The sequence below is a fragment of the Daphnia magna genome, linkage group LG4 (assembly GCF_020631705.1).
Source record: "Daphnia magna isolate NIES linkage group LG4, ASM2063170v1.1, whole genome shotgun sequence".
NCBI lineage: Eukaryota > Metazoa > Arthropoda > Branchiopoda > Diplostraca > Daphniidae > Daphnia > Daphnia magna.
Window position 1 is genome coordinate 2,733,094 of NC_059185.1, and position 25,091 is coordinate 2,758,184.

A 25,091-nucleotide genomic window follows, 5' to 3' on the forward strand; every position below is an offset into this window, starting at 1 on the left:
TAGCACCCTAAACCTCCGTTACATAACACTTTGTTTTGTTTTTTGTCACCCTTCCTTGGGAAATCGATGGGGTTGGTCACCTAAAAAATACTTCAAAAGCGGGGAAATGCCGGTCACACAAAGAGAAATGGATTTCAGTTTTTTCGCTGTGCTAAAAAGCTAGATGAATATAAAGTAACGACAGGGCGTGCTTATTTCGTTTCAAGCGAACGATCTATTGGTCAGATCAAAAGTGGATGATGAACGTCATGGCTATGATGTAGCAATGATAAAAGTTGTTCTACTATATAATATGACGCCATAAATTATTTGCCATCTTTTTGCATGCTAAATAAAGTAATTTATTGTGTCGCCACTTCATTCAATCTGTGGTCTTATTATCAAGTCTCGTCATCACTATTCAAATCAGGCAAACGACAATAATTAAAAATTCAATTGAAACAAAACAAAAAAAGCTCGTTTTCATATCAGGTCTAGGTCCGGTTGGAATGGTGAAAGAGATTAGTGCTCCGCTGGTAAAACTTTATCCAACTGTTGTAGGAGGATTGTTGGCCTTGGTGGTTGCGATCCAACCAAGGTAAGTGGTAACACGGGTGTACACGCCAGCAAAGTTAGGATCGGCACAACCAGCACCGAAGGAAGTAATACCCACTTGAACTCCGCCGACGTAAAGAGGACCTCCGCTATCACCCTGTACAAAATTACATTCAACGTTTCATTTAAATGAACCCTCCTAAGCAGCTGCAGCTGTTTAAAATAAAATTTACCTGGCAAGTATCGGTGCCCGGAGCAGAGGCACACAACATATCAGCAGCGATAAATCCAGCACCATATTGACTCGAACAAACTGAATTGTCTAGAACAGTGACGTCAGCTTTCAACAACACCTGCGAAACGCTTCCTCCTTTGGATTCAAATGAGAAAACAAAGGATTGAAACCAAAAGAACGAAAGACTAATTGAAATACGTCAAAACCTGAAGATGTTGTTCCCCATCCGGCAATGATGGCCGGGCTGTTGGCGTAGGTGCTGAAAGCTTTCATCGCTGGGGTAGTCGGTGGTGGACAGGTACACGAACACGTTGGTTTAGTGGTCGTTGTTTTCACCGTTGTGGTCGGTTTGGTTGTGGTTGGTTTGGTTGTTGTGGTCGGTTTGGTTGTGGTTGGTTTGGTTGTGGTTGGTTTGGTTGTTGTGGTCGGCTTTGTCGTTGTTCTGGTTGTTGTTGTTGGTTTAGTCGTTGTTGTTGGTTTGGTCGTCGACGTTGAAGGTTTGGTTGTTGTCGTCGGTTTAGTTGTCGTCGTTATTGGTTTCGTGGTTGTAGTAGGTTTTGTGGTTGTTGTCACAGATGGGTCGGACGGAAGGGTAACGGGCGCGATTGTAGTCACCGGCGAGTCCAGGACCATCAAAGCGATGTCGTTATCCTAATAAATCATTTGCAGATGTGTGTTGACTGAAACTATAAGACTAATCTACTATAGTGTAGCTGTTCTTTCTTTTTCTCGGTACCCTGAAATGTTCCAGTTCTTTGTCTACATACTAGAGACTTACTTGGGTGTTGGCGTTGTAGCTTTCGTGCACGATGAATTTGGTCACTCCGCGCGACAGAGATCCTGTTCCACCGCCGCTAATTGACAACGTGTTTAGATGCACGGTGAAAGAGCTCACTTCCGACTGAGCGTGACTGACAGACCAAAAAAACAAACTGCTGATTTCAATTTTGTAAAAAGACGCAAAAATGCATCTTTTTCAACAAGTTAATTCATTCAAGCTTAAAGTGTTGAAAAAAAGGTCTCTAAAAAGTTAGACTCTAGAAGCTAGAAAAAACAATCTTACTCGGCCAAGCAATGAGCAGCCGTCAGGACGTAAGAAGGAGCAATTAAGGTCCCACCGCACAGGTAGCCATTCAAATGTAAAACCGTCTGAAAAGTGAGAAAATTAACTTTTGTTGCTGCTGTATAGAAGATCCTATAAAGCTCATACTATGGAAGGGAATTCTCCAGCAGCTGCCGGGACTCCATTGACGATTTTGCCATCATCCACCAGGCCTATTGAAACCAAATTCAGCACGAAATTGAAACAAACAGATTCGTCATGGATTATGGTATGAATTAAGATTTTCTAAGGGCATCGTTCAAAAAAGACACACCTTCGCGAGCAGGATGGGAACAAACAGATACGACGACCCAAAGGAATACCTGTGGCAGTTGGAAATAATTGTTTGTTTATATTAGTATTAGTGCATTAAACTATAGGAGAGACAATAATAGGATTACCCCAACCGTGAAACGCATCGTGAAGAGCTTGGAAATGATGTGAAAATGACTAGAAGCAATGGCGCTCAACTGATGGTCATGTCAGTCTTTTAGGGTCCTTTTTATTCAAAATCCAAACACAAGTTTAGGGCTAACTATACGTAACCCAAAGTCTGGAGAGCTGTCCTTTTTAATAGCCGTATGTTGTCCAGTACGTCGGTTATCAGCTAGACACTTCCATAGGTGGAAGCGACATAAAAATACTTAATGGATAGCTTTGCGTCTGCAGATGTAATGCAAAGAATAATGGAATGACGCACGACGCTTATTCAGATTTGTATGCAAATCCGGTTCTGAATAATGTTCGAGAGAGATATTTTTTTTTATATTTTTCGGGCCAAGTGTTAGTGAAGAGCTTGTTGACAATCCGCCATATGTGTTCCGTCTGGGCAGCGTCTAGGTGCCCATCATTGAGCCGGACGTATGTACTGTTCAGTGCAGAGGATGCCATTTATTACCACCGTTTATGAGCATATGCACTATTAACGCCCAGGAAATTCAATAGAGCTCTTTCAATTATGGACTGTAGAGGGTTTGTAAGAGCTCCAAACAGCACATGGATCTGAAAGACGTACACACTCGAACGGGAAATCAACTACACAAAATCCAAGTATAATTCGGTAGAACGAGACGCTTCGTTTCAACTGTTGATCTTTTTGCGACTGTTTGGGGTATAATAGTCTCCAAATCTCATGTCCCGTGATGGCCGTGAACCAAGCGATCCTTTAGACTGGGGTAGGTCAACTGAATTTCATTGCCGACTTAGCATGGAGGTAGGACTGATAGGATCTTGCGAGTGTCACGTCAGCTTTCTTCTTTTTTAGGATTGAATAAGCCGCTTAAAACATAGATTTTAATGAATGAGAATAACAGAGAAGGGGTTCTCAATTCACACATGACCAAGAGGGAAAATAAATTCAAAAAATGGGACCTTGGACACGACAACCTTGCATCGGTAAAAGATTAAATGAAGAAAGCTCAATTAGACTTTGATACAAATGTGTGGGTTACGTAATTTTAAAAAAGACTGTACGAGAACAGTCACTGGAAACCGAAAGGACATGTCAGCACGACGGAATTTTGCAAACTGTGAGCTGTTGAGTTGGTACGTCGTTGTCTAGACCGCTGGAGGTATACGAAAAAAGTACTACCCTAAGCGTTCATTACATAACTTTTTGGTGGTCTCCCTTCCTCGGGAAAGCAATGGGATGGGTCACCTAATGAGCACTTTAAAAGCGGGGAAATGTCGGTCACACAAAGATTTTTCGCTGTGCTGAAAGCTAGATGAATAAAGTAAAATAAAAGTTATCTGATGCATAAAATTGCTGCTGAATAACGAATTTTATTATACCCCATCCAATGCAAAAGGAAAACAAAGCTTAAAAAAAAATCATAGCATCTATGAAAACCTATTCATGACGCATCAAAACCAGATATTGTTACGTGGTTGACATAAATCAAAGTCAATTAAGAAGTCGTACAAAGTCGTGTTAGTTTGAATGTCCACTGCATAGCGCCAATAGATCTACACCGGATTGCTGGTCACCGTTTGAGCGATCCAGTCAACATAAGTAGTGACTCGCGTATAGATTCCAGCGAAGTCAGGATCAGCACAGCCGCTGCCCCAGCTGGTAATGCCAACTTGAACACCTTTAACGTAAAGAGGGCCACCGCTGTCACCCTAAATAATCAAGTGTTTTCTTATAACTAAGCACATTTTTGGTCGAATATTATTGACTTGGTTGAGAAACTCACCTGGCAGGTGTCTTTACCCGGGGCGGCGGCACCCAGCATCGCTAGGGGGAGGAAGGAACTACCATATTGAGAAGCGACAACTGAATTGGCTAAAACCGTGACGTTGGCCTTCAATAAAATGGAAGAAATGCTGCCCCCTTTTGAATTGAAATTTTAAAAAATTAGTTTTCAAATCTATTCGGAAATGACGAAAGTATATAAATGTAAAGGCAAATGTTAAGAAATCCAACCGGAAGACGTTGTCCCCCATCCAGCAATGACGGCCGGCTCGTTCTCGTATGTACTAAAAGCTCTCGAATCAACGGCTTGGGTTTTAGGCTGGACCTTTTGTCTCACCGTTGCTGGTGGACAGGTACACGAACATGATGGTTTTGTGGTTGGTCTTGTTGTGGTCCGTCTTGTTGTGGTCCGTCTTGTTGTGGTCCGTCCTGTTGTGGTCCGTCTTGTTGTTGTTGGTCTTATTGTGGTCGCAATAGCTGAATCCGTTGGAAGTTTAGTTAGGGCGATGGTTGTGATAGGTGAATTTAACAGCATCACGGCAACGTCGAATCCCTGTGGGTTAATGTACACATTTAATTCGGAGACATAAACTGTTTTTAAGTTTTCGTCGACATTCAAAATAAATGAGGAAGCTCAAGAATTCTCCCCTGTTTTGCGGCAGGTAGAAAATTTATGTTAAAACACAATTCTTATGAAAGGAAATTAATTGTAGCAGTCAAACATTAGCAATACTCTGGTAACGGAGGTGTAACTTGGATGAATGATGGCTCTCGTCACGTTTCTAGCGATAGAGCCGGTGTCGCCGCTCACCGTCAACGAGTTGAACATCATTCTTAACGAGCTAATGGCAGTCGCACTCAGTCTAAACGATGATAAAAATCAATTTTAATTGACGTTCGACAACAATAAAATCCATCGACTTGGTTATACAAAAGAAGACAAACACGAATACGTGAATGCTGGTTATTTAAATATTTTTTTAACGGCGTGTTACCCTGACAGACAATGTGCGGCCGTCAAAACGTGTGAAGGTGTAATTAAAGTTCCACCACAACGAAGGGCACCACTGCTAGTGCGCATAGCACCCTGAAATCACATCAATCAAAATTCACGGCACGAAATTTATGTTTTAAGCAACTCATGTGTTTAGACAGTGTTAAACTAAATGAAAAAATTGAGGGCTATTTACCAATGCTGGAAATTCGCCAAGAAGAGCTGCAGTTCCACCGACGATAGAAATGCTGGGCTGGCGATTCTCTTTGGAAATGGAATACGAAATAACAAGAAATTAAACCTTATCATATCGGGTCATTCTGGTATGCAAAAATTGCTCTCTGTTATCGTAAAGCCCAAAATACCTTCGTTAGACATTTCAATATTCGATGACACCAAACCAACAAGGCAAAACAAGCCGACAACCTTTAGTTAATACAAATGATTATTACAAGTAACGAAACAATGATTGGCCGACAAGAAGAACAATATTTACCCATAAAGTGAAACGCATCTTGACGAAAGACCCGAAATTTCGGACAGAGTGCTTGAAAAATGACAGGTAAGTGAGGTCAGTCAGCTAATGGACAAGTCGATCCGTTCGAGCTCCTTTTATTTAGAAAGTGAAGAGTCCCTTTTTGATTAGAAAGGGAACTCGAGCTACAAATGTTTATTGCAGACCATATGCTGCACTTGTTTGCAGCATATTTTTTTTTCTGTTAGCGGCAACCAATGCAGCCCTACACGCTCTGATGAATTAAGTGGAAACAGATGAATTGATGATGTTAGTTTGGGCTACGAATGAAACAAGTGGAATATCGAATGACGCACATACTCAGCTCTCGTTCGTCATTTTTTATAAAAACATGTGCGTTTCAGTTCCGGTTATGCAGAGGACACGAGGACTGAAAAATAAAAAATAAAAATAAAAAGCAGCTGTGCCCCGCTTAAGTGTGCACGTTGCTTGCAAGTTCCCAACTCAGAGTGGACACTTGTTGATTGGAAAAAAAAGATTAGGTACGAGCATCAAAGTCCTTTACACAACGCCACGAGGAATTACTTAGCAACAACAAAAATACGAGTCGTTGTCAAGGTAAGCGAACAGTTCATGAAACCTGTCGACATTTCTCAACATATCCTGCCAACATCACCTGACGGACGGACGCCACTTACCGAGGACGAGCAAGGCGATATCGTTATCGTAACAATTAACTTATAGTTTTGCATAAATCAAAAGGGGCTAGCTGGAAACTTGGAATACGGTCCTCTTTTTTTTCTAGAGCAGAAGAAACTGTTGCAGTTGTTTGCATACGTTTAAGACGAAAGGCGGCGGTGTAGCTTTTGTGCAGGATGAACTTAGTCACTCCTCGTGACAGAAAAAAAGAACACTAAAATCAACCGACCTGTCTATAAAAACATCAGTGCTCATTTACTAATCAGTAGATCTTGATTATTTGAAAGCTATAACGGCTTGTTAGCCGAATAGACAATGTCCAGCCGTGACAAGGTGCAATTAAGGTTCCACAGACGTACGTACAGACGACGTACAGACGATGACACTAGAGCAACAAAGCAAAACAAGCCGTCTGCCTTCAGTTAATACAAGTTATTGGTATATTGTTAGAAGACATCAGCTCTACTGATGGTCCTTCTAAACTACGAGAATTTCCGAACGTCTATTGTTCTTTTTTATGACATAAGATAGAAACATATGGACCATATACGACGCAATACAAACATAAGACGATCGGCTGCCCCAATTGATTTTAGCGTCACGACCACCGTCATAGAACTCTTGCTGGTATGACCAACAAAGAATTATGAATCACTTCGTACATAATGCAGAACGAGTTGCAGGTAGGAAATCAAAATATCCATGCTTCCTATCAACTAAATGGACGTCAAGAAACTTTATAATCCGTAACGCAGTATCACGTAATAAGTTTACCTAGCCACGTGCATTTGAAATGTCATTACGAATGCTGAATAAAGTTTTTATTATCTTTTGTTATCTACCTCCATATTAATTTTTCAACCCAATAACTAAAGGCATCATGTTTGTGTTCCGAGAAAAAGAAAAACATTTCAGCAAACGTACAACATTGGTTAATAAGTCGATAAAACCGTATCTAGTACATGGGTCTGGTACTCAGGTAAAAATGAATTTTTACCCATCCGCTCTAGAATAATTGTTGGCCTGGGTGGTTGCAATCCAACCGACGTAGGTGGTGAGACGAGTGTAAACACTAGCATATGTGATTAGCACAAGCAACGCCGAAGGAAGCAATACCCACTTGAACCCCAAAACTTCACAAAGAGTCCTCCTTTCGATTCAATCGAGAAATTAAATTTTTTAGATAAATGACACAAGACATTGAATCACGTCAAAAGCGTAAAGATGTTAACCTCCATCCAGCAATTGTGGCAAAGTTGATCGCGTGTTTAGGAAAACGGTAAATTTGCTCGCGTCTGATGGAACATAACTGAAAAACAAGAATAATTTCAATCCACTGAAAGAACAATTACAGCATTTTTAAAATTCAAGATATTTAATCTATTTTGCACAAAGTTCTCGATTGAAAGAACACCTGTCTAGATTCTATCAAATCCAACACGTATAGTACTGATTTAAATAAAGAGGTTTATTCAAGCATTTGTAATTAAAACGTATACTTACTCTATCACGCAATGAGCCGCTGTCAGGATATTAAAGTGAGTAATTAAAGTCCCACCACACAGGCCACCATCCAAATCTAAAGACGCCTGGAAAGGTGATCAATGTTCCAACAAATGAATCAAGTTTGTTGCCGTTTGAACATTAAAGCTCACATCAACGAAGGGAAGTCTCCAAGAGCATCCGGCACTTCGTTGACAATTTTTTCTGAAACCAAATTCAACGTGAAATGTAATCGAATAAATTCGCCGTGAACTCTGGTATTAAATAACATTTTCTAAGCCCAGTATACATAAGACATACGGTGGTTGGCATCATGGAACATACAGTTGCGGCGATCCACAGGATTACCTTAAGCCAGTCAGAATAAGCACATTTAAACGTATGCAAAAATTTCAGTTTAAAAGATGCCTTTATTAACCCGACGGTGAAACGCATCGTAAAGACTAGGTCTAGAAACTGCGTGGAACTGGCTAGAAGCGATGGCGCTCAACTTATCATATCAGTTTTCTGGGGGTCTTTTGTATTCAAAATGCCAAAACGCAGTTGCGGGCAGGTTTTCACTACGTAATACCAATTCTGCAGATTTTTCTTCGTATTGCCACATGGTAGCCGAAGGTGGAGGTTTCACGAAAACGACAACGATAGATTCACGTCCCCAGTTGTATGAAGAGGACGGTAGAACAACACACGACACTTGTTTGCATTTTTAGGCACCAATTCATTCACATCCATGAAAACCCGGCTCAGGACGAGTATCAAAAACGGCGATTGCGTGTTTTAGGAAAAAGCACAACTAAAGAGCTTGTTACTCATGTGGCAAGTGTGTACCATGCACGCATCTGTGCAGCTTCGTAGATTTGTATCGGTGAGTTAGATGCAAGTGACAAACGTATACAGGAACGTCCCATGAACTACAGCGAGCAATTAAGGGGATGAGAGGAAACGGTTGAGTAAAAATGAGAAAAAATCCGACACCTTATAAAACCCCAGTCTTCGGGCCAATTCCTTCTATAGTATAATCGTAGTTGTCAACATGGGCGAATTTAGATGTGACAACACGCAAACCCCGTTACGAAGTTGCCTCACAGTTAAGAACGTTGAGCTGCGCATATGTTAAATGTCAAAAAGAAAGTGGTTAATGAGTTAGAGAATTCTAAACAGAAAACAGGAAAATTAAAATACCAACCAGTGGATATCCTCATGAAAAGTCCAACCCCTGTTGTTAACCAGCGTTCTGTCAGTCACAGAGAACACTAACCTATAAACAAAAACCAACAAAAAAAACCAACATATCAATGGGTTTAATATTCACACAGGTGGGCACTAAATTGCAATACCAACGTCTTGGATTTAGATGCGACTTAATAAGTAATTGCACCTTGGCAATGTATTTCCATTACCGTGTAAATCCACAAAACGCCAGAGCCACAGGTACGGCAAATGCAAAAGGATCAACTCCCCAGCCTTGAATAATTATCTTGAACATGGACAACCCCGAAGCAAAACTTGAAATTTAAAGACACAACCATTAATCAATTAAAATCTTTAATAAAAATGGTTTGGTTGCTTATTTTTAAAAAGAACGCAAATCTAAATTTGATCTACAGATGGCTGCACCGCAGCAAAAACACGAAGCAACTCATTAACGAGGAGCCGCTATTCAGCTCAGCTAATGCGGTCGTTTGCTGTATAAAACAAATTAAACAAACACAATTTTCCTTGCAGCCCGTGACGGACACGATCGTGCAAAATCCAACTGTTGATTCATCAAAACAAACAAAGCGTAGCAGAATACCTGTACAGAACGATAAATGTTATGGAACACGGGAGGATTGAGTTCTTGTTTCCATTCCCAAGTCTTGATGTTCCCAACTGCTGCTAATCGCACAGCCCCACAAGACTTGCAATAGCAAAACAGTTATTGCTGACAGATAAAAACCCAATTTTTGAAAATGTTAATTGCATAAGGAGTTTTACCTCTACAGACTTCCCTGCTTCTGACAAACGCCAACTGCAGACTCCTCCCCGAAAGATTAACAGGTGTAGGGTAACAGTCAAGAAAAAACCTGGACGTCTTCACGCACACTAAAGAATTCCAGTTCAACTGCTGAGGATTTGTAGGTTCCTATTTAGACATCCACGACAAACGATTTGAAAATTGAGAACCTCAAGTGCAGTCATGTTTGTGATACCTTCATCCCCGGATGCTCGATTAAGCAAGACTTCGATTCCGTATTTCATTTCATTTGTATGTCCAGCCTAAAAGTTCAAGGAGACAAGGATGACACTTGCCTAACGAATCGTACTCACGTAACAATTAGTCGCTAGGAGTTGATGCCAGTCAAACGGATGGCCATTGTATCGCTAACGGATCGCATCTTCTCCAGCCAATCGGACGTCTGGTCGTACGGCATCCTCTGGGAAGTTTTCACCCTCGGCAAAGTTTCATATCCAGGTGAGAACAAGTGAAGACGAACCTCTCCTCTACACTTTCAAATTTTTTATGTCGTCTGGAACTGCTAAGAAATGAAAGTCTGTCACTTGCTGATACAAGAAATTCAAAATTGATAACGTACGGAGAAACCAAGCAACACACCCAACTTCATTGCAGACATCATGGCAGATTTGCTGGAAACCGGAACCGGACGACAGACCAACTTCGTGGGGCAGTTGAAATCGTCCGTCCAGCTATTCCAACATGAACGACAACCATGTCCAAATTTTTTGTTCGAAATTGTTGAACGAAAAGTCCCGGTTGGTAGGTAAACCCAACCAACCGAAGAAGTCTTTTCCCAAAATGATCTTCAAAGAAACAGGCGTCCAAACAGTATTCCGAAAAATAAATGCAATTCCATAGAAACCAAACAAGCTTTCGAGCAACAAATACACCCCATCTTTGTCTGAATAACTATCATGAATGTGATGATATACCATTATGCATTTAATGTGTGTACGCCTTCAGCAAGGAACCCCAGGATATTTACAAAAATAGCTCTACGGGTATGGTAACTGTATTATTCATAAACTGTAATCCTCCACCCTACACCCAAGACCCGTTCGCCTTTGCACGGCTTGTTGCGCGACAAAGTTTTAAATCCTCCTCTGAGTGTCTGCAATCCAGCCAAGATAATTGGTGACGCGGGTATACACGCCGGCGAATCTCGGATCGGCACAACCCCTACCGAAGCTGGTAATACCCACTTGACACCCAGCGTAGAGCAGTGGACCGCCACTATCACCCTGTAATGAATGATACAGAATCAGTCCCAAAAACCAAACTTTGCTTAACATTAAATTCATTAAAACACTTAAAATACTAATAAAAACTATCAACATTCAAAGACAGGGACAGACCTGACAAGTGTCTTTCCCGGCAGCAGCGGCACACAACATCTCGCCAGGATAGAACGCACTCGATAAAACAAAACCCAAGATTGTCCTTCCATACTGTCTACGACATACCCTGTTCTCAAGAATACTAACCGTTGCTTTAAGCAACACGCTCGACACACTTCCACCTAACGATGGCAAAACGATAAGGTATAAGCAACACCACATGCAAATGAATTTTATTTATGTTATGCACCCACCAGAAGATGTTGTACCCCATCCGGCAATAACTGTACTCCGGCCCTCATACGAAGTGCCCGCGTCGGAGAAAAACGGAAGCGGAACAGGCGTGATATTGGTAACAGGCGTGCTCAAAGCCATGATGGCAACATCGTTTTGCTGCAATCATCGAATACGATTAATCTTCATCGACTGGAAATAAAAAAAATCCGTAATCACCAAAAACGAATAAAAACCCTCACCTTTGTTCCGGAATTGTACGATGGATGCACAAGGAACCTCCTTACAGTCCTCACTTCAGCACCGGATCCGCCACTCGCTGCTACCGTGTTTAAGGTCACCTGCAGCGATCCCGTGGACGAGGCCGGTACACTACGAAAATTGTGAACGATTGATTAGAATTGCGCACGAATCAATTTAATCAGAACGTGTTATCACCGAGGAAAAAGCTAAGCAAGCGAAAAGTTAGACTTACTTGGCTAGACAATGGGCAGCTGTCAAGATAAAAGAAGGCGCAATCAACGTTCCACCACAGAAGAAATCGCCGTTGCGGCGTAAAATCGCCTAAAGAGATTTTACAAAATGAACCAACCAACGGGCATTACGACCGAAGAATCCATGTCTTACCATATACGGAAATTCCCCAGCAGCAGCTTGGGTCCCACCAACGATCTGATCAATTTCCTCAGTTTCTTTTTTTTTTTTGAAATTTTATTTAAAAATACTACGAATAAATGATGCAGTAACAGAAGCCACAATAGGATACAACACTCACCATTGTTGAGACTTGCTCCAGAAATGGAATCTGAACATACACAACCGAAAATGCAAAGCAGCAAAAAACTCTACAGAATTTGAAAAAGTTAGGCGGTTCGTTAATACCACCGAAAAGAAGCAGAAATTTACCTGAACTGTTGAATGCATGGCTAGTGTTGGGGATCGCCAGACGTGCCTCACCAAGCCTCGATTAATCAGCAATGCAAATCGACTGTGGTGATTGAATGCGGTGGCATGCCGCTTTTTATACCACAGCCTTCAACGCAATTTCAGCCTTCAAGCCAAACAGATGTTGCAAGATTAAGGCTGTCCCTAACCCGAATCCAAACAGAGGATGCAAACACAGTTGGCTACTAGCACACGCCGCGAAATCTAATAGGGAGAAACATACGCGCCAGAACAAACACCAATTAAAATGTAACCAATGAGAAAGTTTCAGTTACCATCCAACCCAAGTGGATTTGGAGGGATGCACACTTGATTTGCCCAGCTGTGCATCAGATCAGCCGGTCCTAATGAAGCGCATTTGCATTTCCCAATATCTGCAAACGGAAAATAGGATTAGACTAGTTGTAAAAGATAAATCGTGCAAGGCCGTCAAACAGTAGATTTGCATCCTAAGCGTGTCAAAGCAACATAGCTTTGTAATTGATTTACACTTAATAAAAAACTCGAGGCAAAGACGATCGATGCACGAATTCTTATATTGTACTACATACCTCATAATGTCGATCCATAAAAGATGTTGATTTAAAAACATGGTGTGCACTAACTTGGGCAATAAAACAGCAGATGAGAACGTCGTACATTTCTCTGCAAACTGCTCTACTGCACTGAAGAACAATGCAACACAAAGCTAGGTATTTAAACCCTTTATATTAAAAGGGTTCCGGTAACCAAGTATAGCCTCGGGACTCTGAAAGTCCAAATTTCTTTTAAGAAACATATTCAAATTATGCAACATTTCAATTTGATCTCTTTTCTCTCTCTTAAAGTGCTAGGGAAGGGTTTGCTTTTAGCGTCTTTATAAGCTAAGGGATAAAGAGCAAAAATAAAATAGGAAACACATTGCGTATTGCACGTAAAGGAGGGGAGAGAAAATGGAAACAAATGCAAAATAAGAAAAGTGGGGAAAAGGTTGGAAAACACGTGGATTACGTATTCGGTCCCTTCCTTGCTCTAAAGGGCAAAGTGAACGCTCTTGAAAGGAGAGTTTTAATCTATTCAACACATCGTCGTTGCTGAAACGAAAATGTAAAATTAGGACTAAATGTGATTCAGAGCATTTGCTGGCTGAAAACCTCCCTTTCCCCCTAATCAATGTTTGCGCGTCTACGTGCAATCAGTTTTCGACGCAAATCTAATTAGCGTTTAGCCGCTACAGTAAAAAACAAAAATTTTGATTAATTCATTTGTTGGTACACCTACTACGCAACTGTTAAACAATTTCAACACAGCTATAATAACATTGGCAAACAATACAAGAAAAGGGGCCTCGTGCCAATCAAAGTCGAACGGCAGCTCACGATTCGACATTCGAATTTCCTCGTCAAACAACAGCCAATAACTGGTGGTTATTTGTAACATGTAATTTTAAAAAAGGTCTGGAAAGGCAGAGAGGCCATAAGAGAAAACACTTCTTCAGTTGATTGAATTCTCTAGGAAGTAGGTCACGTTTGATTAGTTTGTTCCATGGGAACAAACCAGAGATCCAACTTTAGCGGTTCGTGAAAATATGCAATCACCTTGATACACTCAACGAGATTTACTTAATGATAATGACAACCACGTTTTTTTTTTTGGCGAATTATCAACAATGCACGGGGGGGAGGGGGGCAGAGATGAATGTCAATAACTTCCAAAGTCATTCCCAGCACAATCAGAATCTGCGTTTATATGGTGAAACAACCATAAAACAATTAATCTGACCACGAAAATACAATTTTATTTATTGCTAGTAGGTTAACGACGCAGTTGTCGATTAGAAATCGATCGGCAGATCAATCAATGAGGCACTTTGGTCATGTGGGGACGTGTCCCAAGTGTTCACGCAAATATAAGTGATCTGCCCTAATAGGGCCGCCGGCAAATGGGGGGAGGAGGACTAAGTGTGTCTCCGTAGCAACAGGCGTGAGAATAACGTGATGTGCGCCTGTCGACGCCAACCGGCGAGGCCAACTGAATATGACCGAAAAACTCTCGGCTCTTTCATCCCCCGCAAACATCTGGCCAGGACAGCACTCGTTACAGAAACGTTTACACGAAAACACGTGAAAATACAAGTTGGTACGGTACGTTTGTTATGTCGTTCAGTCCCTTCGTTTGACGTGAAACTGTGCATCATACACCCCAGTCAATGTTTTCACAACTGTTTGTTGCCCACGGCTTCCGCGGGCCGTCAGTTTCATCGCAATTGGAGCTGTTTTTGTTGTGTTTCTTTCTCATTTCCAGCGGAGAAATTAGAGTCCACGGAGTTGAAGATAACGTGGGTGTTTGGCTGATGATTCCGGATCAAAAGTATCGGCTAGTTGAAGCGAATGAATCGCTCACAATAACGAGCAGCTACGTTTACGAAAATGATACCGAAGCCAAACACACGGTGATGCTTCCATGGAAATGGGAATTGCCCGATTTTCTCACCAAACATCCACAAGTATGTAAATGAATATGTACAAATAAATAAAACCCCAACCCTAACGTAGCCCTTGTAAATTTCGTGATTTTCGCCCCCCCCCCCTGACAATGTCATTGCAGCTGACAAAAGTAGACGAACGTTTTCAACAAACGTTTGATACGAACAAAACTCACGTGACATCTTCGATGACGCTGCACAACGTCACGCACCAAGACACGGGCTACTTCCGATATCACTACGGCGACGTGGAATTGAAACAATACGTCTACATTTTCGGTGCGTTAACGTAGTAAAAATAGTTGGAATTTAAAAATTAATAGAAGCGATGCACATGTTCGTTTTAGATGGAAAGAATCTCGTCACAATCACCGACAAGAGCTACTACCCCAATTACTACCTGTTCTTTTTCCACCAAGGTGAACTGGAGGTTCAAATTCCTTGCAAGCCAACCCACCCCAACGTGACCGTGTCTCTCGTTCACGTTGATCAACTCAACAAAGAACCAAATTTTGACGTAATCAGATTATTATTATTATTTTTTTAAATTAACCTCTATGACTAGGAATTAATGCTCTTCAAATTGAATTTTGAAAACAACAAATAGGATGTGTTAACCGAACAAAATTCGAAATGGTTGTTTGAACCGGAACGTGGGATGATGTTGAAACACGTGACGATAAACAACACTGGAAATTATCGATGCATCGGCACCAAAGATAACGTCACGAACGAGAAACATTTTACCGTTAGCGTTAAAGGTATGGCCTAGTCAGAACAGCTAGTTTGATTAACTAAATGAATTAAAAAAAAAAAAAAAAAAGGAATGGAGTTGGAAAGGATTGGCGATTCAGATGGCCCTTTCGAAGGAAGCAACGTCACTTTAATTTGTCGCACAATTTATCCTGAGGTCAAATTCCCCGCCCCACCAGAATGGGCCTATCAGGTCAACAACACGGGAAGATTGCAAGTTATAAATGAAGCAATCCCACCCAAAGGTTCGAGCTATTTCGATCATTCATTTAAAAAAAAAAACGAATAATCCTCTGCTTTAAACAAAAACAAACTTCAGGTGTTCAAATAACAACACGTGACTACAGCAACCAGCGAAATACTGGAGGATTCAAATTGAACTACTACGAGAGTCGATTGGAGCTGACTGCGATCACTCGAAATACGTTTACAACGTTCCAATGCAAAGCCAATAGAGATAAAGACGCTGTTACTAAAACCATTTCTTTTCGAATTAAAGGTAAGATCATTTTTGTCCCCTCTACTAACAGAAGATAGTTTAGAATTTAAAGCCAAGTCCAAAAAAATTTGTAGATGAAAGACACGATCCGTTGTCTAATTTGGGTCACTTGAACGAGCAAAGGACAGAGGGCATTGCCACAATCGCTTTTTCCGTTTTTATGGCAATATTCTTGGTGCTTGGAATCGGCATCAGTGTTAAACTCTATTTCGAGAAGGTGAGTCGCAAAAGAGTTCGAACGATTCGTCATTCGCATGTCTACACATGTTCGCACCCTACAGAAACGCAAAGTCATACCGGGCGTAAAGAAATTACTGGAGGGAAATGCGCAAGAGATCAACAACCAATTGCCTATGGATGAGCAAACTGAACTCTTGCCCTACGATAAACGATGGGAATTTCCGAGGAATCGTCTCACACTCGGTTTGTTTTTGAATCGCGGCAAGGGATTTCGCTGTTAATTTCAGGTAAAGATGTGTGCACAACTTACCCATCTAGGAATCCAACTGGGCACTGGATGTTTTGGAAGGGTCGTCAAGGCCGAGGCAGTCGGGATCAAAGGCTCTGATGAAATCGTCAAAACGGTGGCCGTCAAAATGGTCCGCTCGCAAAGCAACGTTGCCGCAATGGAAGCTCTCGTCAGCGAATTAAAAATACTCATCCACTTGGGGTCGCATCTTAACGTCGTCAATTTATTAGGAGCCTGCACTAAGAAAATATCGAAAGGTCTTTTTAAACGTTACAATAAAACTCTATTTTAATTACCTCATTTTTTCCCCCTTGTACAGGTGAGCTTTTGATCATTGTCGAATACTGTCGGTTCGGCAATTTGCAATCGTACTTGGTCAATCACCGGAGCAGCTTCATTAATTTAGTAGACGAGTTTGGAAATATGCGACCAAATAACGAGACGGAAGCATTCGACCACATATTAAGGTATTCCTATGTGCAGATTACGTCAAAAATGGCACTGACTTGCTGATTCGTAATGTCGAATTTCAAATGCGACTCAGGGACGAAAGTGTCGGCAATACGTCGAGCGAAGAAAACGACCTCGTCTCCCACTTGACAAAATCCCTGGTCAGCTCATCTGGGCGAAATTCCCTCGACTACGAATGCCCAGGTAAATCTAATACACTCCGTTCTAAGAGTTGCCGAAACCAATGTCGCTTACGTTCAAGAAATGTCGCCGCTGGAAATCCTGGAGGACGCACCGGTAACCGAATCCTTTTGGCAATACCAGCAAGATCCAGATGTCACTCTAAACCGGCCCATTTCCACGCGTGATTTGATCTCCTGGTCCTACCAAATCGCAAGAGGAATGGATTATTTGGCTACCAAAAAGGTAACGTGCGTCTCATCTAAATTAGGCAGACATACAATTGAAAAGCATTTTTGTTTTCGTTACCACCTTTAAAAGGTTCTGCATGGCGATTTAGCTGCCCGCAATGTCTTGCTGGCCGATGACGGGGTAGTCAAAGTGGCAGATTTCGGCATGGCCAAGAAAATGTACTATGAAGGCAATTACGAGAAGACAGGTCAAGTAAGATTATTTTAAATCGGCACTAGAATATCAGATCAGTTCCTTTTTTGTCTTACCGACAGGGATTGATGCCCGTCAAATGGATGGCCATTGAATCCTTGACGGATCGCGTCTTTTCCAGCCAGTCTGACGTTTGGTCCTACGGAGTTCTACTCTGGGAACTCTTTTCTTTGGGTAAAGTTCCATATCCAGGTAAGAATGATCCTATGAAATATGCACTCGATTGAAAATAGTTGATTTTTGGCTAATGATTTTTACCTGATCCAAGGAATGGAAGCTGGTCATTTGCTCATCAAAACAATCCAGCAGGGATACAGAATGGAGAAACCGGACAACGCCCCTAATTTCTTCGGTGAAATTTTGAGCAATTGCTGGAAAACGGACCCGAAAGATCGGCCAACGTTCAACCAATTGGAAGCGACGATCTGCGGTCACATGGAAACATCAATCAGTTTCAACTATCTGAATCTAAACGCGCCATACGTCAAATTCAACGAAGAGAAAGACACAGCCACTCCAACGAATCTTTTCGGGCTGGCCAAACTGTTGAACGAGAAATCCCATTTGGGGGATGACAAGTTGCACTTGAACGCGAATTTGCATTCTCAAAGTAAAGAGGACGTGATCCGCTATTCCGTGTTTCCTCGGCGAACCTAAAAGAAAACGAAACCCGAATGGATTATGAAAGTTATGGTTTTGTTTCCCCCGATATTTGGAGCAAAAATTGAAACCGACCCGCTCCCACCTAAACACATTTTATATTAAGCTGTTAACTTCAGCGCACGACGTAATAGATTGAAATAGCTTTATATATTCAAGCTCTGTTGATGTCACCTATTTCCGACTCATAGCGCTAACTTGGAAAGCCGCTTTCATCGGACATCAATTTAGTCGACCAACTGTATCCATGTTTTGCTTGAAATTAATCAGTTGCGCATTTGATTATTACTTTATTTTATTTGCATCAACGGACGATGAATAAAATTCCTGTTTCAATGTATTAAGCCAATAAGCCAAGTCATGATAAGTTTGCAACCACAGTTGCATCAATGACGATGGACTTTATGCGGTGCTTATGGTCCCAACTACCGCCAACTAATCGTAGGGGAAAATCAACCCTGCGATTTACCTTATAAGCACCTCGTTGAACTGTCGCCATCTGTCGCCATTCACCACATAAAAATGTCACAGAGAAAAGAAGGTTACCTTTGCGTAGTAATTGTCTGCTCTGTCATCAATGTCACTTGTCTACAGTTCATAAATGGCCACTTGTTTTAGTCGTCCGGGGAGGGTCCTTTGTCCTCTTTTGCCACCTAAGTGAATGAAAAATGAAGAAGGGAATTAAATTCAACGAAAGAGGAAGACGCTGCCCCAGTTGAGGATCTTTTAAAATGAGCTCAAGTGTAGAACGAGAAATCAATTGATGCCAATCAAATGGGTGATTCATTAACATTTAGCTTATTATAATCTCTTCTCTTTTTGATAATCTCATACAAACACGTTTTAGCTTGCCAAAAAATTATCCGTCACTCGAACAATAATAAAAAACAAAAACAATTCAGAATATCAAAAGTGAAGCAAAATGTCGTTGCTGCCGCTTTAACCATTGCTGATTACGGATCGAGCATGTTATCCTCGTCCTCCTCATTATAAGCTATGCGCTGACAGCGACATCATCTGCCACATGCCAGTTGGTAGATAAACGATGGACGACTAACTTCATTTTAGACGTTTGCGCTTTCCCCATTTTAAATCTGTTGGCAAAGTCAAAATGCAGCACGTCGATGGACACGCTTCGTCACACACCGCTCTTGATACTAAAAGCGAAAAATTGCGGTTAAGGCAAAGTAGGAAACAGCGGTCGGCGAATGCGATCGATTTTGACGCGTGACGGGAAATCCTTCCGTAATCTTTTTGATTATTGCGCAAAGTGAGCGACAGAGCAGCCTGACAACGTACGTCTTTAAACGCGGTCCCGGACTCGTCGATTGTGTTAAAAAAATGCTAATCTTACGGTCATTTCCAAATTCTGCACCTCGTAAGCCCTCATTCTGTGTCAAATGGTTTGTTCTTTTCTTTTTATTTCATCTGGCCAAGCAAGACGAAGTGGACGATCCTTCCAATTTTTTAAGAATGATACCCGATACAGAGTGGCAGGTGATTGAGCCTGGTTCATCGCTGACGCTGACTTGCATCTCCAAAGAAAGGATCTCGTCGTGGTGGCTACCGGGTAATTTCAACAACAAACGGGTACGACATGACACTTTCGATCCGTCCTTAATATTCCAGCAATAAATTTTGCTTCTAAAATATGTCAAAAAGAGATTCAATTCCATCCGTGTGCGCAAAACGTTTGACAAGAACGAAACGCATTTTTTTTCGACATTGACTCTCAGAAACGCAACAACCGCAGACATGGGCAGCTACGGTTGTACTTTGCTTAAGAGATCATGGGATCGAACAATCAGAAAGCAATACGTCTACGTTTCCAGTTTGTTTTGAATTACTGTTCGCATGGGTGGACAACGATGGCCATATTTAACACTGTCTCATTCATTAGCTGACAGAGATCTCGTGTTCCTCGACCGAAACTCCTGGAGCATCAATTACGGATTCCATTTGGGTGTACTTATTTTAGATGTTCCACAACATCGCCCCGGAGTTATTCCCTGCCTGCCTACCCACCCCAACGTCACTATTTCGCTTGTACACCAGCCCAACATAATCAACGACCCTGAATTCGAAAAGAAGAATATTACAGTATGTGTGAATCTAACGAAAAAATTGTCGACGTGAACACGTACATGCAAACGCTAATACTTTCGTTGCTGCCCAACAGATTTCGATACCCAATTCCAGATGGTCGTTCGATCCAGAACGTGGATTAACGCTAAATAACTCAAAGCTGAGCGACAACGGAGAGTATTTTTGTGTGGCATCAAAGGGCAATGTCACGCGAAGGAAAATGTTTGCAATTAATGTCATGGGTATTTGTACAGCCAAAGAAGATTGGACAATTCTATACTGGCATTAAACAATGATGTTTCGACTACTATAGGAATAGAGCTGGAAAGAATGGGCGATCCTAGTGATCCGCGTGAAGGCGAAAACGTTACATTGGTCTGTAGTTACATTGGCAAGAGCTCCGCTTCGCTGGATTGGTTCTTCCCAAACAGTAGTACTGGGAAAATGCAAATTATAAATGAAAACAACCATCCGAAAGGTCGTAAGAAAGAAGTTTCTTGGTGAACAAAAAGAGTTTGATTTTAATGTACAGTATGTTCCAAAAAAATCCGACCACCCTTTTCAAATAAAAATGCCCCCTATTGTCAAATAGCACAATTGCATCGAGTTTAAGGCCAAATTTAAGCACATGGTAAAATGTGGAAAAACCATGTAAGAAATTGCCATGGAAACGAGACAACCATTAGTTAGCTCGCATCCTTACATCAGTGTGTGCTGTGAATACTTGCCGTTAGGCATAGCCAAGAATTTTACAAAGTTTTATCATTTTTTTACTCTACTGGTCTACGCGAGACAGACTAAAGGAATGGAAATCTCGTTTCTATGACAACCAGACATTTATTTTAGGTGGATTTGCTCAACCACCAAAACAAAAGAATATTTTTATTATATCATTATTAAATTATAATAATATAATTTAAATTACTATTTATAAAAATTTTTTAACTGAAATAAAATAATATATAACTTCTTTTTATGAATATTAGATTTATTTATTACAATAGTAAATTATTATGCATTCTTTTGTTTTGAAACGTTTTCATTAAAAGAGTACTTAATAAGTCACTATTATAATTAATATATTTAATATATATTAGTAATTCTAATTGTTATTTTTTAATAAATTGTGATTTATATTATATTATTATAATTTAATAATGATATAATTAAAGTATTCTTTTGTTTTTGTTGGTTAAGCAAATCCGCCTACAACTAATGTTTGGTTGCCATAGAAACGAAACTTCCATTCCTTTAGTCTGTCTCGCGTAGACCAGTAGAATAGAAAAATGATAAAACTTTGTAAAATTCTTGGCTATGCCTAACGGCAAGTATTCACAGCACACACTGATGTAAGGATGCGAGCTAACTAATGGTTGTCTCGTTTCCATGGCAATTTCTTACATGGTTTTTCCACATTTTACCATGTGCTTCAATTTGGCCTAAAACTCGATGCAATTGTGCTATTTGACAATAGGGGGCATTTTTATTTGAAAAGGGTGGTCGGATTTTTTTGGAACATACTGTACAAGTTGTTCAATAACGTCTAAATTGTTTGAAATGTTAGGCTTTGAAATAGCGACGCATTCGAGAAGTACGGGCAGGTTTTATGTTGGTTTTCACACGCAAAGTTATTTGCGTATCGTCGGAATTCATCTGAACACGCCTTCAGCTTTTCAATGCCAAAGCAAATTTAGGGGCTATTTCAAATCAATTTCATTTCGAATTTTGGGTACTAATCTAGTTCGATTATTCGCATTCACGAGTAACAGATTGAAATTTTAAAACGTCTACTTGCAGAAGCCATCAGCGATCCCGTGGACAATTTGGTCACAATAGAAAAAAATGCAGCTCAGAATCTAACTTGCAGACGGCCGCCAATCAGCGATCACATCCGATGGCTCAAGGTAAATTCTTTAAACAAGTCTGTACACAAACTATAATCACACGATATTTCCAGGACGGACAATCATTCGATTCGGATCAAATACTTTTGACACGCAATTTCTCCATAGTGCCGCTTAAAGGAGCTCGGGAAGAAATCGGTACGTACACGTGTCAATGGGAAAACAGCATAGGGGAAGTGAAACATAGGAATTTCACCGTGGTGTTCAATGACACGGCGACGGAAAACATGGACAAGACTATCATCCCCTTATCTGTTATTTTGCCAGTTTTATTTCTGATTGGAGTTGGGATCGGCATTAAACTCTGTTTGGATCGGGTGAGCAAAATCATTTAAAAAGAAAATGAAATTCAGTTTTATAAAAGAGGCTGCCATTGAAATTTTTTTTTTCGGCAAAAAAAAAAAAAAACAGAAGAAAAAATCTTTTGTGGTTGCAGAAGAATTAATGAGGGGAAAGACCAATGAAATCAATGAAGACATTCCCAAGGAATATCAAATTGAATATTTACCCTACGACAGACAATGGGAATTTCCGAGACATCGGCTCAAACTGGGTTCGTTACATTTTCAGTTTCTTCTATTTCAAGAAAATAAAGCGGCGAACACACACATCTAAAGGGGATCAACTGGGAGTTGGATGTTTCGGTCGGGTCGTGAAAGCAGAAGCTGTTGGACTAAAAGACTCGGATGAAACTGTTAAAACGGTGGCAGTTAAAATGGTTCGATCCGCAACAAACGATGCCGAAATGGAAGCTCTAATCAGAGAGTTGAAAATCTTGATCTACCTTGGATCGCACTTTAATGTTGTCAATTTACTGGGAGCCTGCACGAAAAGAGCATCCAGAGGTTTGCGAGATTTCCGCATTTTTAAGTAAAAAGAAAAAACGTTTTCTTCCCTACGTGTTTCATCGGTTACAGGAGAACTTTTGATCATCATCGATTATTGTCGATTCGGAAATTTGCAAACCTATTTGATGAACAACCGGGACAATTTTATCAATCAAGTGGACAAATATGGTCAGCTGAATAGCGAAAAATTAAAAGAGGCTAAAAACGAAATGAAAGTCCAATCGACGAATCTGCCAGATTGCACTTTATCCGACAAAAACAAAACCGCAAGGACATCAATTTCATGTGAGTGAATCGATCTTCGACGAAGTTTTAGGACGACATTGATAATGAATCGACTGACTCGTTACTGTTCCTCGTTTTGTCTCTTGGTAGTTAAATCCATCTCTGACCGATTGTACCCGTCACCGCCTTTCTCGCAACAACAACAAGATCCAAATTCTATCTCCATCTCCACAAGGGACTTGATCTCCTGGTCTTACCAAATAGTTCGAGGAATGGATTATTTGGCCAGCAAAAAGGTATCATTTCACAATCTACGTTATTTAAATTTTTAAAAAATTATGCATCCCGTGAAATCAAGGTCATCCACGGAGATTTAGCTGCTCGTAATATTCTGTTGGCCGACAACGGAGTGGTCAAAGTATCGGATTTCGGTATGGCCAAGAAAATGTACTACAAAAGCAATTATGTGAAAAAAGGCCAGGTATTGTGTGCTAAACAAATTTGATCACGACCATTAATGGAATTCTCAATATCGACAGTACCTGATGCCAGTCAAATGGATGGCCATCGAAACGCTGACGGATAATATTTTTTCAACTCAATCGGACGTTTGGTCGTACGGTGTTCTTCTCTGGGAACTGTTTTCGCTTGGCGAAGTGCCATACCCAGGTGAAAATTGTTTTAAAAAATCGATTTTAAAAGTTTGTATCAACATATAAACCGCCCACGTCAATTTCAAGGAATGGATGTTGCCCACGTCCTCGTGAAGGAAATCCGGAAAGGATATCGCATGGAAAAACCTGATTTCGCACCGAGTTTTTTTGGAAAGATAATGGCAGATTGTTGGAAAACGAAACGCAACGAGAGACCAACATTTGGTCAATTAGACGAATTGATAGTCGGACAGTTGGAGTCGTCTGTCACCTCTAGCTATTTAAATATGAACAATCAATGCGGAAAACTTGACGAAGAAAACGGTACACCAACCAACCACAATGTGCTGGTGGAGAGTGTGGACAGGGATAGTATGGCTTAGTATGGTTGATTGCAAACTAACAATGGAAAATGTCTTTGGTCAAGGAATCACATCCATGTGCCCCCTGAATTGTTGAACCCAAAATTGCTCTGCCCATACTGAAAACCACTCTATCACATTTTAACGTTTACTTGCTTTACTTCTTCTTTCTTGATAATTTATGACTTGATAAGTTCTTGTTCTCCTAAAATATCTACGCCATCCAACGAAAAAACTCTGACAATCTAAAGTGGGGGGAGGAAAAACAAGTTGTTCTGACTGCCTGTGAAAGACATGCTCTGCTTGACAGCCGTTCCTTTCGTTTCTGTGTTGTTTAGCCATCGGTCAAATGAAAATATCACAGGAAAAGAACCTTACCTTTATGTTCAAATTTATTCCAATGGCACCGACCAGTTTCTGATGTTGAATTTCGTCGTTAGCCATGTCCACTAGTCGTCTGATCCAGTCCTGTGTCGTCTCTGCCAATTAAGCAGAACTGAAAATTAAACAAGTTACAATTACTGTTAATGTCAATATACTTATTCCACAAGCAAAAACGACGAGAATGAAAATATAATTCCAACAACCATCTTGGATTGCCCTCCTTTGTTGAGTTGAAAACACATTATCCAAAAGACAATGTATTGCAACTGCTTTTCTTTTTCGTTTTCTGAGAATTCGTAGATGATATCTGTAGTCATTGCTTGACCCTTGCGTTGCAACAACAATGGAATATTCAATTTTTCCAACCGTAAAGAGAAACGAGTTTTTTCCCTCCTAACCAGACTGAAGGACACTAGGACGTATTGTACCCCCAAGCCATTTCCTTTTCATCTATACCCTC

At 40.8% G+C, this 25,091-nt stretch overlaps 5 protein-coding genes across 8 annotated transcripts; 2 read left to right on the plus strand and 3 right to left on the minus strand.

Annotated features, from left to right (window-relative positions):
• Positions 1–317: 317 nt before the first annotated feature.
• On the minus strand, positions 318–3,458 carry LOC116920719 (trypsin Blo t 3). Its single transcript, XM_032926817.2, has 8 exons — positions 2,273–3,458; positions 2,146–2,194; positions 1,980–2,044; positions 1,833–1,918; positions 1,548–1,680; positions 976–1,420; positions 768–904; positions 318–691 (listed from the first exon to the last, which is right to left on the minus strand). The coding sequence occupies exons 1-8, from the start codon at positions 2,288–2,290 to the stop codon at positions 524–526; spliced, it is 1,101 nt and encodes a 366-aa protein (XP_032782708.1). The 5' UTR covers positions 2,291–3,458; the 3' UTR covers positions 318–523.
• A 175-nt stretch (positions 3,459–3,633) lies between these two features.
• On the minus strand, positions 3,634–5,710 carry LOC116920722 (trypsin). The gene is made up of 8 exons (XM_032926821.2): positions 5,556–5,710; positions 5,425–5,485; positions 5,256–5,323; positions 5,061–5,152; positions 4,799–4,928; positions 4,297–4,618; positions 4,067–4,203; positions 3,634–3,992 (listed from the first exon to the last, which is right to left on the minus strand). Exons 1-8 carry the CDS (start codon positions 5,571–5,573, stop codon positions 3,837–3,839), a joined length of 984 nt encoding a protein of 327 aa, XP_032782712.2. The 5' UTR covers positions 5,574–5,710; the 3' UTR covers positions 3,634–3,836.
• Positions 5,711–10,729: 5,019 nt separating this feature from the next.
• LOC116920725 (trypsin alpha-3) lies at positions 10,730–12,615 on the minus strand. Its single transcript, XM_032926823.2, has 8 exons — positions 12,213–12,615; positions 12,082–12,151; positions 11,934–11,998; positions 11,782–11,870; positions 11,549–11,678; positions 11,327–11,465; positions 11,091–11,254; positions 10,730–10,976 (listed from the first exon to the last, which is right to left on the minus strand). Exons 1-8 carry the CDS (start codon positions 12,228–12,230, stop codon positions 10,827–10,829), a joined length of 825 nt encoding a protein of 274 aa, XP_032782714.2. The 5' UTR covers positions 12,231–12,615; the 3' UTR covers positions 10,730–10,826.
• A 1,463-nt stretch (positions 12,616–14,078) lies between these two features.
• Positions 14,079–18,510, plus strand: LOC116920710 (vascular endothelial growth factor receptor 1). The gene is made up of 15 exons (XM_032926804.2): positions 14,079–14,736; positions 14,838–14,994; positions 15,063–15,232; positions 15,323–15,476; positions 15,540–15,713; positions 15,788–15,967; positions 16,042–16,184; positions 16,249–16,390; positions 16,466–16,693; positions 16,756–16,903; positions 16,981–17,090; positions 17,149–17,312; positions 17,388–17,510; positions 17,573–17,702; positions 17,779–18,510. Exons 1-15 carry the CDS (start codon positions 14,440–14,442, stop codon positions 18,165–18,167), a joined length of 2,709 nt encoding a protein of 902 aa, XP_032782695.2. The 5' UTR covers positions 14,079–14,439; the 3' UTR covers positions 18,168–18,510.
• A 928-nt stretch (positions 18,511–19,438) lies between these two features.
• On the plus strand, positions 19,439–24,624 carry LOC116920711 (vascular endothelial growth factor receptor 1). Of its 4 annotated transcripts, none has more exons than XM_045172186.1 (16): positions 19,439–19,573; positions 19,643–19,760; positions 19,833–20,001; positions 20,071–20,270; positions 20,350–20,497; positions 20,569–20,733; positions 21,820–21,984; positions 22,053–22,159; positions 22,213–22,476; positions 22,571–22,712; positions 22,777–23,004; positions 23,077–23,292; positions 23,383–23,528; positions 23,591–23,713; positions 23,772–23,901; positions 23,973–24,624. In XM_045172186.1, the coding sequence occupies exons 2-16, from the start codon at positions 19,644–19,646 to the stop codon at positions 24,266–24,268; spliced, it is 2,616 nt and encodes an 871-aa protein (XP_045028121.1). In that variant the 5' UTR covers positions 19,439–19,573; position 19,643; the 3' UTR covers positions 24,269–24,624. The 4 variants fall into 4 exon arrangements, with proteins under 4 accessions (XP_045028121.1, XP_045028120.1, XP_045028123.1 ...); XM_045172187.1 differs by having other exon boundaries at positions 19,558–19,573; positions 19,660–19,760; XM_045172185.1 differs by having other exon boundaries at positions 19,452–19,760.
• The last annotated feature ends 467 nt before the right edge of the window (positions 24,625–25,091 follow it).